Raw genomic sequence first — 13,441 nt, forward strand, 5'->3', positions numbered from 1 at the left:
CCAAAACAAATTCACTGAAAATATCTGAAAATTAAAAATTATATTCCAAATAACCTTTGGTCAAAAAAATTATAATGGAAACTGTACTTTAAACAACAAAAATAAAAAATAACATCAAACTTTTAGGATGCAGCTGAATTAGTACTTCAAGGGATGTTTATAAGCCTTATTTACTTATAAGAAAAGAAGTAAATTTAAGTTTTGAGAAAGAAAAGATCATAAAAGCTCTCAACAAACTGGGCATAGGGAATATACTTCAACATAATATCGGTTATTTTCATTGAGCCCACAGCTAAGACCATATTCAACGCTAAAAAGCTGAAACCTTTTCTTCTAAGATTAGGAATAAGACAAGACTGCCCACTCTCATCACTTATATTTGACATTGGAAGTTCTAATGAGAAAGCAATTAGGCAAGAAAAGGAAATAAAAGGCATCCAAGTAAAAAAGGAAGAAATATAACTGTCATTATTCACATATCACATTACATATCAAAATCCTAAAGACTACCAAAAAAACTGTTAGAACCAATAAACAAATTCAGTAAAGTTGCAGGATAAATACCAATATACAAAAATCAGTTGCATTTCCATATACTAATGATCAACTATCAGAAAGAGAAATTATGAGAACAATGTCATTTTCAGTTGCATCAAAAAAGAATAAAATATCTACAAAAAATTTAACTATGAAGGTGGACAACCTATACACTAAACACTATAAGATGTTGATGAAAAACTGCAGAAGACACTTAAATGGAAAGATAATTTTGTGTTCACAAATTGAAAGACTTAATATTGTTAAAATGTCCATACTACCTAAATCAATCTACATATTTAATGTGATGCCTACAAAAATTTCAATGCATTTTTCACAGAAATAAAATGAACAATTCTAAAATTTGTGTGGAACCATAACATACACCCAACAGCCAAAGCAATTTAGAGGAAGAAGAACAAAACTGGAGGCATCACACTTTCTGCTTTCAAAATATATTACAAACCTATAGTAATCAAAATAGTACAATACTGGCATAAATACAGATACATAGATTAATAAAACAGAACAGAGAGCCCAGAAATAAACTCATGTACATATTTATGACAAAGGAGTTAAGAACATACAATGGGGAAAGATAGTTTTTCCAACAAATGGTGCTGAGAAAACTAGTCAGCCACACACAAAGAATGAAACTAGACCTTATATCTTATACCATATGCATATCGTATATCTTGTATTGTATACCATATGTGTATCTTATACCATATGCAAAAATCAAGTCTGAATTGATTAAAGATTTGAATACAAGACCCAAAACTGTAAAAAAATTCTAGAAGAAAACACAGTGGGTTTTGTGACACAGTGGGTTTTTTGACATCAGTATTGACAATGATTTTTGGATTTGACAGACACACACACAAAGTCAAAAAAAAAAGCAAAAGCAAAAACTAAGAAGTGGGTCTACATCAGACTAAAAGTCTCCTGCATAGCAAAGGAAGCCAGTGACAGAATGAAAAGGCAACCTCCTGAAAGGGAGGAAATATTGGCAAATCATATATCTGATAATGAGTTAATATCCAAGAGAACTCAACTGCAAAAAAAAGAAAAAAAAAACAATGTGACTGAAAAACAGGAAAGGAATGGAATAAATATTTTTCCAAAAAAGACATAGAAAGACAGTCAACAGGTACATGAAAAGGTACTCAACATCACTTATCATCAGGAAAATGAAAATCAAAATCACAAGATATCACTTAACATTTATCAGAATGCATGCATGCTAAGTTACTTTAGTCGTGCACAACTCTTTGGGACCCCATGGACTGTAGCCCGCCAGGTTCCTCTTTCCATGGGATTCTCCAGGCGAGAATACTGGAGTGGGTTGCCATTTCCTTCTCCAGAGGATCTTCCCCATCTAGGGATCAAACCTGCACCTCTTAAGTCTCCTAAATTGGCAGGTGGGTTCTTTACCACTAGCGCTATCTGTCAAGAAGGGCCATCTTAAAAAAAAAAGAATGGCTATAATCAAAAAGATAAGTGAGGACAAAGATGTGGATGTGGAGAAAAGGGAACCCGTGTCAACTGATTATGGAAAATCAATTGGATTTTTGGAGAACAGTAGGAAGGTTCCTCAAAAAAATTGAAAATAGAACTACTGTATGGTCCAGCAATTCCACTTCTAGGTATGTATCAAAAGGAAATAAAAACAGAATCTTGAAGAGATATCTGTACTCTCTTCTTTACTGAAGTGTAAGTAATCAATATATGGACGGGACCTAAGTGTCCATCAACAAATGAATGGATAAAGAAGATGTGGTGTGTACATGCATACAATGGAACCCTGTTCAGCCGCAAGAGGTTAGGAAATCCTGCCACTGGCAACAACATGAAGAATCTTGAGGGCGTTATACTAAGTGAGATAAGTCAATGACAAATATTGAAGGTTATCACTTACATGTGAAGTCTTAAAAAGTAAAACTTATGAAAATAGTGAGTAGAAAAGTGGTTCCCAGAGGGTAGTGAAGACTAGGGAGAGGTTGGTAAAAGGGTACAAACTTTTAGCTCTAAGATTAATAAAGTCTGAGGATCTAATGTTAAACATAGTGATAATAGTTGATAACACTATTGAATAACTGAAATTAGTTACAAAAGTAGAACTTAAATGTTATCCCACACACATAAAAAGTTAAATATGTGAGATGATGGATATGTTAGTTAATGAGATGGGGAAAATCCTTCCACAAGGTGTACATTATCAGAGGTAGGAAGAATGTATTCAGTTGTGTCTGACTTATTGTCATCCCAGGGACTGTAGCCTGCCAGGCTCCTCTTCCATGGGGCTTCCAGGCAAGAATATTGCATTGGGTTGCCATTTCCTTCTCCAGGGGATCTTCCCAATTTCAGGGATGGCAGGTGGATTCTTTACCACTGAGCTATCTGGGAAGCCATATACTATCAGAATATGGTACCAAATCATCATGATGTACACTTTAAATATCTTAAAATTTTACCTGTCAATGATATCTCAATAGACCTTATTTTATAAAAAGGTAAGAAAAGACCATCACAAACCCAAAGAAGGTAGAACAAAATATTATATAATAACAACATAAATAATGTATAATTTTAAACCACCCAGGAGTACAAAGGAAGAACTGATAATAAGGAAGTTCCTTGTGAGGACTAGGAGGAAAATAAATACTAACTATAGGGATCCAAGGAACTGTATGAACACTTCATGTACATTACCTCATTAGTCCTCATGATAACCCCATGAAGTGTTGCTGTACTATCTAATAAGTTCATTCAACAAAGGAGGAAAATGAGAATAAGAGATGAAAAATAGTTGCTTGAGGTCACCCCAGTCAGGGGAACTGGTATCACTCTTTTAGGGAGAATGTTCCATGCAGGCTTCCTGACTATGATGGTACTAAGCAGACTTTTAGAAAAGATAAGGGAAGTAGCCATGCCAATATCTTGAGAGTGATTACGTTCCTAGTAGAGAAAACAGAAAGACGCATATGTGGGCTGGGTGTGCTCAAGGAAAACAAGGTGACCAGTGTCACTGAAGCACAGTGAGTAAGAAGGCAGGGAATAGGATGTGAGATCAGAGAGGAACTGGAGGCCGGGTAAACCTAGGAATTTTGTCTTTCACTTTGAGTCAGAAGGAAAGCAACTACTGGAAAGTTTTGAACAGAGGAATGAAATTATTTGACATATTCCTAAAGGATCACTCTGGCTGTCCTATGGAGAAAAAATGACAGGAGTCAGAGGTGGAGCTTGAAGACTCTTGCAAATTTCCATATTTAAGTTTAGGAGGTGATAGTGGTGGTGCAAATTTTACTGATGGGTTATGGAAGACAGAATTCAACACTGACCCCAAAGTTTTTGAGCATAAGCAACTGGCATGCTAGAACTACGATACAAGGAATGGCAAAGACTAAAGCAAGAAGTGTGGTTTTTTCCCAGAGGTGGCGGTGGTGGGATTAGGAGTTCTTCATTGTACATGCTTCATCTGAGGTGCTCATTACACATTCAGGTGGAGAAGTCAAGTTGGCAGCTGCGTGTATGAGTCCAGAGTTCAGAGTAGTGTTCTAGGTGGAAGCATATATACGGAAAGAGCAGTATGGTGTTTAAAGCCGTGAACCTGGATGCAACTACTTGGTATAGACAGAGATTCAAAACTGAGCTCGGAAATTGTCCAACATTTAGCGGTTGGGGAAGTGAGAAGAAAGCAGTCAAAGAGAGTAAGAAGGAGCAAATAGGATGAAAAGTAGCAAAGTGCTGAGAGGAGGAGTTTTGAGTATCCAATACTGCTCAAAGGTCAAGTAAGGTGAGGAACCTGACCTCTGGCTTTGGCAAGGAGACATTCCTGCTGACTCTGAAAAAGAGTACTGTCAGTGGTAGTTATTAAAAGCTCATTTGACTAGTTCAAGAGAAGTGAAAGTGTTAGTCGCTCAGTCGTGTCCGACTCTTTGCACCCCATGGACTGTGGCCCTCCAGGCTTCTGTCTGTGGTACTCTGCAGCCAAGAATACTGGAGTGGGTTGCCATTCCCTTTTCCACGGGATCTTTCCAACCCAGGGATCAAACCTGGGTCTCCTGCATTGCAGGCAGATTCTTTACCATCTCAGCCATCAAGAGAGAAAGGAGGCAAAAAAAAAAAAAAAAAGGAGGCACAGTTCTGTCATAAAAGAAAGGGAACTAAGGAATAGCTTAGAAGTGTTGAATGCAGGGTTCGGAAAATTACTTGGTTCCCTTTTTTAAGAAGGGAAAAATAACAACATGCTTATACGTTATGACATGCAGGAAGATCTAGAAAAAGGAAGGTCAATGGAAAGGAACAACTGTCAGAGCTAAGACCGTAACAGGAGAGAGAGGATGGGGTGCAGTACACAGGCCAAAAGACTGGCCTTTGGTAGAAAACTCCTTAGCTTATCCCTCCTAAGAGGGGAAAAGACAAGGTCAAGAGGTCCCTCAATATCCAGGAAGGACTGTTTCCAGGAGCCCCCCAAGACAGCAGAGTCCATGGAAGCTCAAGTCTCTTACATGTCCGGGTCCTGTATACATTTGATCCACAGTTGGTTGATTCACAGATGTGAACCCTGCAGATATGGACAGCCAATTATACATGAAAAGTACAGCTAAACTATATATGAAAAGCAATTTAACAGCATACTTGATCATTTACAATCTTTTAAAATCAGCAATTCTGTCTGTAGAAATTTGCCTCTTTAGGAAATAATCATTCTAAATACAAATACTTAACTATAAGCATGCTATATTTAAAAGTGAAAAACTGAAGGCATTATAAAAGACCAACAATCATCAGCTACTGCTAGACTTTTTTGGCCTAAAATCCATTTATGAAAAGATGTTTAAAGTTATATCAAGCAGTAACTCAGAAAAATTTATATCTTATCACTGATACACAATTTAAAACTTAATTAAACCAATTTTAAATATGAAATATATTTTAGGATGTTTTCTATTAACATATTTCACATATTTAGCTTCAGAAGCATAAAACTCTATTTTAAAAGACTAATAACTAATATTTTTAAAGTTCAACTTCACCAGCAATCAAATAAATGCAAACCAAAAACAACAACAGGATATTTTCTATTTAGAGCATTAGCCACACCTTTAAGATTAATTGTAAATGACAGAGGCAGGCCCAGTCACATACTGCTGATAGGATCTAAACTGGTAGGGCCTCTCTGGTGGGCGGTTTGATAACAAGCTTCAAAAGTTTTAATAACATATATACTATTTACCCAAGAAATTCTACTTCAAGGTTTTAACCTAAAGAAATAATGATGGTTCTGCATAAAAAGATGCAGTGCAAGGCCACTAACTGCAATACTGTATATGACAGGGAACTGAACGCACTTGAAAAGTTGAACAATAACTGAGTTAACATACTATATAAAGAATGAAATTCTATTCATGTTAGGAAACGATGCTACAGAATGATCGCTAAGAACATGCAAAAGTGTTCATTATATAGTATTAAGGGAAACAGATACATGTATATCATGATTCCATTTTAATCAAAGAAAAAATATTTCTATGCACAGAAAAGGCTGAAAGTGATCCATCAAAATGTTAACAATGCTAGTGGCTGCTCTGTAAACATAAGATTATGAGTTACTTAAGCTTTCTTCTACTTTCTACCTTTCTGTATTTTCTAATTTTTCTACAATAAATACCTACTTTTCAAATAAGTTAAAAAGAGTAATATGGGGAGGAATAGACTCTTATACCAGACCCTGGAATATTAGGTCCATGAATCAAGGCAAATTGGAAGTGGTCAAACTGGAGACGGTAAGAATGAACATTGACATTTTAGGAATCAATGAACTAAAATGGACTAGAATGGGTGTATTTAACTCAGATGACCATTATATCTACTAGTGTGGGCAAGAATCACTTAGAAGAAATAGAGTAGCTATCATAGACAACAAGAGAGTCCGAAATGCAGTACTTGGATTCAATCTCAAAAACAACAGAATGATCTCTGTTTGTTTCCAAGGCAAACCATTCAATATCACAGTAATCCAAGTCTATGCCCCAACCAGTAAAGCTGAAGAAGCTGAAATTGAACAGTTCTATGAAGACGTACAAGACCTTCCAGAACTAAACCCAAAAAAGATGTCCTTTTCATTACAGGGGATTGGAATGCAAAAGTAGGAAGTCAAGAGATCTGTGGAATAACAGGCAAATTTGGCCTTGGAGTACAGAATGAAGCAGGGCAAAGACTAATAGAGTTTTGCCAACAGAACACATTGATCATAGCAAACACCCTCTTCCAACAATACAAGAGAAGACTCCACACAGGGACATCACCAAATGGTCAATACCGAAATCAGACTGATAATATTCTTTGCAGCCAAAGATGAAGAAGTTCTATACAGTCAGCAAAAACAAGACCAGGTGCTGACTCTGGCTCAGATCATGAACTCCTTATTGCCAAATTCAGACTTAAATTGAAGAAAGTAGGGCAAACCACTAGATCATTCAGGTATGACCTAAATCAAATCCCTTATGATTATACAGTGGAAGTGAGAAATAGATTCAAGGGATTAGATTTGATAGAATGCCTGAAGAACTAAGGACAGAGGTTTGTGACACTGTCCAGGAGGCAGTGATTAAGACCACCCCCAAGAAAAAGAAAAGCATAAAGGCAAAATGGCTGTCTGAGGAGGCCTTACTAATAGCTGAGAAGAGAAGAGACGTGAAAGGCAAAGGAGAAAAGGAAAGATATACCCATTTGAAGGCAGAGTTCCAAAGAATAGCAAGCAGAGATAAGAAAGCCTTCCTAAGTGAACACTGCAAAGAAACAGAGGAAAACAATAGAATGGGAAAGACTAGAGATCTCGTCAAGAAAATTAGAGATATCAAGGGAACATTTCATGCAAAGATGGGTAAAATAAAGGACAGAAATGGTATGGATCTAACAGAAGCAGGAGATATTAAGAAGAGATGGCAAGAATACACAGAAGAAATGTACAAAAAAGATCTTCATGACCCAGATAATCACAATGGTGTGATCACTCACCTAGAGCCAGTCATCCTGGAATGTGAAGTCAAGTGGGCCTTAGGAAGCATCACTACGAACAAAGCTAGTAGAAGTGACAGAATTCCAGTTGAGCTATTTGAAATCCTAAAAGATGATGCTGTGAAAGTGCTGCACTCAATATGCCAGCAAATTTGGAAAACTCAGCAGTGGCCACAGGACTGGAAAAGGTCAGTTTTCATTCCAATCCCAAAGAAAGGCAATGCCAAAGAATGCTCAAACTACTATACAATTGCACTCATCTCACACGCTAGTAAAGTCATGCTCAAAATTCTCCAAGCCAGGCTTCAGCAATACGTGAACCGTGAACTTGCAGATGTTCAAGCTGGTTTTAGAAAAGGCAGAGGAACCAGAGATCAAATTGCCAACATCCACTGGATCATCAAAAAAGCAGAAGGGTTCCAGAAAATATCTACTTCTGCTTTACTGACTATGCCAAAGCCTTTGACTATGTGGATCACAACAAACTCTGGAAAGTTCTTAAAGGGATGGGAATACCAGACCACCTGACTTGCCTCCTAAGAAATCTGCATGCAGGTCAAGAACCAACAGTTAGAACTGGACATGCAACAACAGACTGGTTCCACACTGAGAAAGGAGTACGTCAAGGCTGTATATTGTCACCCTGCTTATTTAACTTATATGCAGAGTACATCCTGAGAAATTCTGGGCTGGATGAAGCATTAAGCTGGAATCAAGATTGCTGGGAGAAATATCAATAAGCTCAGATATGCAGATGACACTACCCTTATGGCAGAAAGCAAAGAAAAACTAAAGAGCCTCTTGATGAAAGTGAAAGAGGAGAGTGACAACGTTGGCTTAAAGCTCAACATTCAGAAAACTAAGAACATGGCATCTGGTCCCATCATTTCATGTCAAATAGATGGAGAAACAGTGGCAGACTTTATTTTTGGGGGCTCCAAAATCACAGCAGATGGTGACTGCAGCCATGGAATAAAAAGACACTTACTCCTTGGAAGAAAAGTTATCACCAACCTAGACAGCATATTAAAAAGCAGAGACATTTTGCCAACAAAGGCCCGTCTAGTCAAAGCTATGGTTTTTCCAGTAGTCGTGTATGGATGTGAGAGTTGGACTATAAAGAAAGCTGAGCGCCGAAGAATAGATGCTTTTGAACTGTGGTGTTGGAGAAGACTCTTGAGAGTCCCTTGGACTGCAAGGAGATCCAATCAGTCCATCTTAAAGGAAATCAGTCCTGAATATTCATTGGAAGGACTGATGTTGAAGCTGAAACTCCAATCCTTTGGCCACCTGATGTGAAGAACTGACTCATTGGAAAAGACCTTGATGCTAGGAAAGATTGAAGGCGGGAGGAGAAGGGGACAACAGAGGGTAAGATGGTTGGATGGCATCACCGACTCAATGGACATGAGTTTGAGTAAACACTGGGAGTTCATGATGGACAGGGAAGCCTGGCTGGTTGCAGTCCATGGGGTCACAAAGAATCGGCCATGACTGAGCGACTGAACTGAACTGAGGCTCTTATAATTAGGCATCAAATAGAATTTTAAAAAATGTGTCTAATATAGGTGTATTTGGGTGGATGTCATTCAATTTTTAAAATCTTGGTTCTTTATGACTATTAGGATAGTTTAAATCTTTCTAAAAAGAAAACCTTCATGGTCAGTAATCTAGCTGGGTTATGACTAGGTTGAATTGATATTTCTCTTCTTGTTCTTGTATCCTTTATATAACAAGATGGCAGGAATCCTCTGTTATATATTGACTACAAAGGAATAAATATATATTTGGATTACTTCATAGAAAGAGGAAATTGCAAAAAAACTGGACAAATGGTGACTAAGCAGCTGGAGACACAGAATACAGATCATTAAGTTCAGGGTACCAGGTGAGAAGGTTCCATGACTGCATCTTTTTAAAAGCACTGTAATAATCACTACATTCTCTTATTTAAGAAGAGAGGAAAATTTGCATTTATGATTATCTTCATATTTTAATTTAAATTTCCTAAATCACTAAAAACTGCCTTTCTATCCGCATGCTGATGACCAAACTCCTGTCTCCGTCATTTTGCTCTCTAATTTCAGATCTGTGGCCCACTCTGCACAAATCTGCTGTGTCTATGGACAAGCTACTTAACCTCTCTCTGTTTCAGTTTTTCACTTAAAAATAAGGACAGTGGTGCTGACCTCACTGATTTTTTAGGAGATTAATGAGTTAACAGAAGTAAAGCACTTAACACAATGCCTGATAAATATGCAATAAGTAGTATTACTCATATTTACTAGTATTGTTTTGAACTGTTAGTTATCTCCACAAAGTGTCCTATAATCCAATAAATCTCCAAACAGTGTTAATTTCATGCCTGTTCCAAACATCTTGGTGTGTTTCTTTTCTAGATCTAATGTAACAGAATTATCCATTTCCCAAGGGATCCTAACTTAAGTTAGAAATCTCTGTACCATAATACTCTATTCCTCCTTCTCCTTCACCATCTAAAAAATGTTCACACTCCTAGCTCTGAAATCATAGTGACTTCTCTTACTAGATGGTGATTATTTTGGGTACAGGGATTGTATTCCTTTACAGAAGTTTACAAAGTTCCTATACTCTTGACATCTAGGAAGAAACCTAGGAAAGTTTTTTTCCTGCCTTCAGTTCAGTTCAGTTAATTTCAATCGCTCAGTCATGTCTGACTCTTTGCCACCCCATGGACTGCAGTACACCAGGCCTCACTGTCCATCACCAACTCCCGGCAATTACTCAAACTCGTGTCCACTGAGTCAGTGATTCCATCCAACCATCTCATCCTCTGTCATCCCCTTCTCCTCTCACCTTCAATCTTTCCCAGCATCAGGGTCTTTTCCAATGAGTCAGCTCTTCGCATCAGGTGGCCAAGGTATTGGAGTTTCAGCTTCAACATCAGTCCTTGCAATGAATATTCAGGACTGGTCTCCTTTAGGACGGACTGGTTGGATCTCTTTGCAGTCCAAGGGACTCTCAAGAGTCTTCTCCAACACTGCAGTTCAAAAGCATGAATTCTTCGGCGCTCAGCTTTCTTTATAGTCCAACTCTCACATCCATACATGACCACTGGAAAAACACTGCCTTGACTAGATGGACCTTTGTTGGCAAAGTAACGACTCTGTTTTTTAATATGCTGTCTAGGTTGGTGGTAACTTTTCTTCCAAGGAGTAAGAGTCTTTTAATTTCATGGCTGCAGTCACCATCTGCAGTGATTTTGGAGCCCCCAAAAATAAAGTCTGCCACTGTTTCCAATGTTTCTCCATCTATTTGCCATGAAGTGATGGGACCAGATGCCATGATCTTAGTTTTCTCAATGTTGAGTTTTAAGCCAACTTTTTCACTCTCCTCTTTCACCTTCATTAAGAGGCTCTTTAGTTCTTCTTCACTTTCTGCCATAAGGGTAGTGTCATCTGCATATCTGAGCTTATTGATATTTCTCCCGGCAATCTTGATTCCAGCTTAATGCTTCATCCAGCCCAGCATTTCTCATGATGTACTCTGCATATAAATTAAATAAGCAGGGTGACAATATACAGCCTTGACGTACTCCTTTTCCTATTTGGAACCAGTCTGTTGTTCCATGTCCAGTTCTAACTGTTGCTTCCTGACCTGGATACAGATTTCTCAAGAGGCAGGTCAGGTAGTCTGGTATTCCCATCTCTTGAAGAATTTTCCACAGTTTATTGTGATCCACACAGTCAAAGGCTTTGGCATAGTCAATAAAGCAGAAATAGATATTTTTCTGGAACTCTCTTGCTTTTTCAAATATCCAGCGGATGCTGGCAATTTGATCTCTGGTTCCTCTGCCTTTCCTGCCTTAGCACTCAATAAATGCATCTTCTGTGTATGTATACACATACATCTATTACTTACAGACATATATTACTCACTCTCTCTCCTTTACAGTTTTGCCTGATCATAACATTTCAGAAGTATATAATTATTCAGGAAATAAATTATGCAAGCAGATCTTAAGAAAAGTTTTAGATTTCATCTGATTAATTTTTAATACTGATGAGATTATGGGAAACCTCTAACTCTCACACAATGTTGGTAGTAGGATAAATTGATACAACTCTAAGAACAGACTTTAAGAGTCACAAAATTTTTCATTGTATTTACCTAAATAACTCTATAAATTCACAAAAGAAACAAAATAAAATTATTTGCACGAAAATGCTCATTATTATTTTCATTTTAATGGAGATAACATGAAAACCAATCTAAATAATGAATTATAGTTTTGAAATCTCAATGGATTAGTATAGAGCTATTAAGGCTATTATATTAACTACAGAAGTAAAAACAGATGCTGTTTTTAAAAACTATATTTATGCCACGGTTATAATTATATAAAAACTATATATATATATGTACTAAAAATGCAACTGGAGTTTATATTTTTGAATGATTTCTGGTATGGAAATAAATGTTCTATAAAAGGTAATTTTAATCAGATGAATATATTACATAAGACATTCAACTATAAATTAAGATTTCAAAATATCAAATACCTTTGGGTAAACCTCAAATATGGTATATAGTCTATTACAGCAGGAAGGTTGCCATCCAATCTTTCTCCCTTTAGGCAGAAGCTAAGACAACAGATAATAAATATATTAATACATAAAAATTTAAATCACAGTGTTATAAACAATCTCTTGTTAGAAACATTTGTTTCATCAATGATAAAAAGATGAATTTTTTATTTGTAATTTAAATGTGACTTGTTATAATCACCTCAATAAAGACAATTCTACCTTCAATATCAAAGGCTTACAAAAATTAATAACACTATTACATACATACATCATGCAAAAGTAAAGTTCACTGAGAAATCTGTACAAATACTATTTACATAGTTCATTTTATCTTGGTCTTAATTAGACTTCAAAGACGTCACTGGAGTATTTTCATATGAAGAGCTGTTGTTCTCATTTACATACAAATTCTCAGGTGACACTGAATATTTCCTAAAAAGGTCTGACTGATTAGAAAAATCTTCATATATGAACTACTACCTTTTGGTTCCTCTGGGAAGTTTTCCTGCTAAAATACTTACTCTAATATATTAATATCAAGGGTGAGGGATGTATTTTTCCAGACTTGAATAAGGAGAGAATCAAAGTGGCCATATTTCATATGGGCTTTCATTTACAAAAACATTACTAATGTGTCAGTAAGATATTTGCTTTCTACACAATATCAATGGGCTACAACAAACCAAGAGTTTATATTATTATCCCAGTTTTGTTTTCAACCAAAAAATAATTTTAAAGGATTTAGACAGAGCCAGCAGCATACAGTAAAAAGTTAACACCCTTAGAGAAATCATGAAGACAGCCTTCATGCTGTAGTCACCACGTTCATCCCAAACAATTAAGTTAATTAACCTAATCCCGCTTTATCAAATTTCAAATAGAGGAAAGTTATAAAGAGAAAAGTATTTTGAAAAAGAAGTGATTTACTAGAAAAAAGTAACTTGAGTGAAACTGAAGAACTTAAGGAAGAATTGATGCTTTTGAACTGTGGTGAAGTTCAAAACTTGGAGAAGACTCTTGAGAGTCCCCTGGACTGCAAGGAGATCCAACCAGTCCATCCTAAAGGAAATCAGTCCTGAATATTCATTGGAGGTACTAATGCTGAAACTGAAACTATGATATTTTGGCCACCTCATGCAGAGTTGACTCATTGGAAAAGACTCTGATGCTGGGAGGGACTGGGGGCAGGAGGAAAAGGGGATAACAGAGGATGAGATGGCTGGATGGCATCACCGACTCGATGGACCTGAGTTTGAGTGAACTCCGGGAGCTGGTGATGGACAGGGAGTCCTGGCGTGCTGCGATTCATGGGG

General features: G+C 36.9%; 1 protein-coding gene across 9 annotated transcripts in view; it reads right to left on the reverse strand.

Moving 5' to 3' along the window:
* RUNDC3B (RUN domain containing 3B) overlaps window positions 1–13,441 on the reverse strand; it is a 170,356-nt gene that overhangs the window by 58,139 nt on the left and 98,776 nt on the right. For 7 of the 9 annotated variants that reach the window (XM_086397297.1, XM_086397294.1, XM_086397295.1 and 4 more), the window contains one exon: window positions 12,102–12,182. In XM_086397297.1, the coding sequence (XP_086253423.1) occupies window positions 12,102–12,182 (81 nt within the window). Of the gene's footprint in view, window positions 1–3,633; window positions 5,105–12,101; window positions 12,183–13,441 lie in introns of those variants that run through there. The other 2 variants (XM_086397301.1, XM_086397299.1) reach the window with 1 other exon arrangement.

Source organism: Bos grunniens, chromosome 4, assembly GCF_055505025.1.
Source record: "Bos grunniens cultivar Pamir isolate PY7600 chromosome 4, Bosgru_T2T1.0, whole genome shotgun sequence".
Taxonomy (NCBI): domain Eukaryota; kingdom Metazoa; phylum Chordata; class Mammalia; order Artiodactyla; family Bovidae; genus Bos; species Bos grunniens.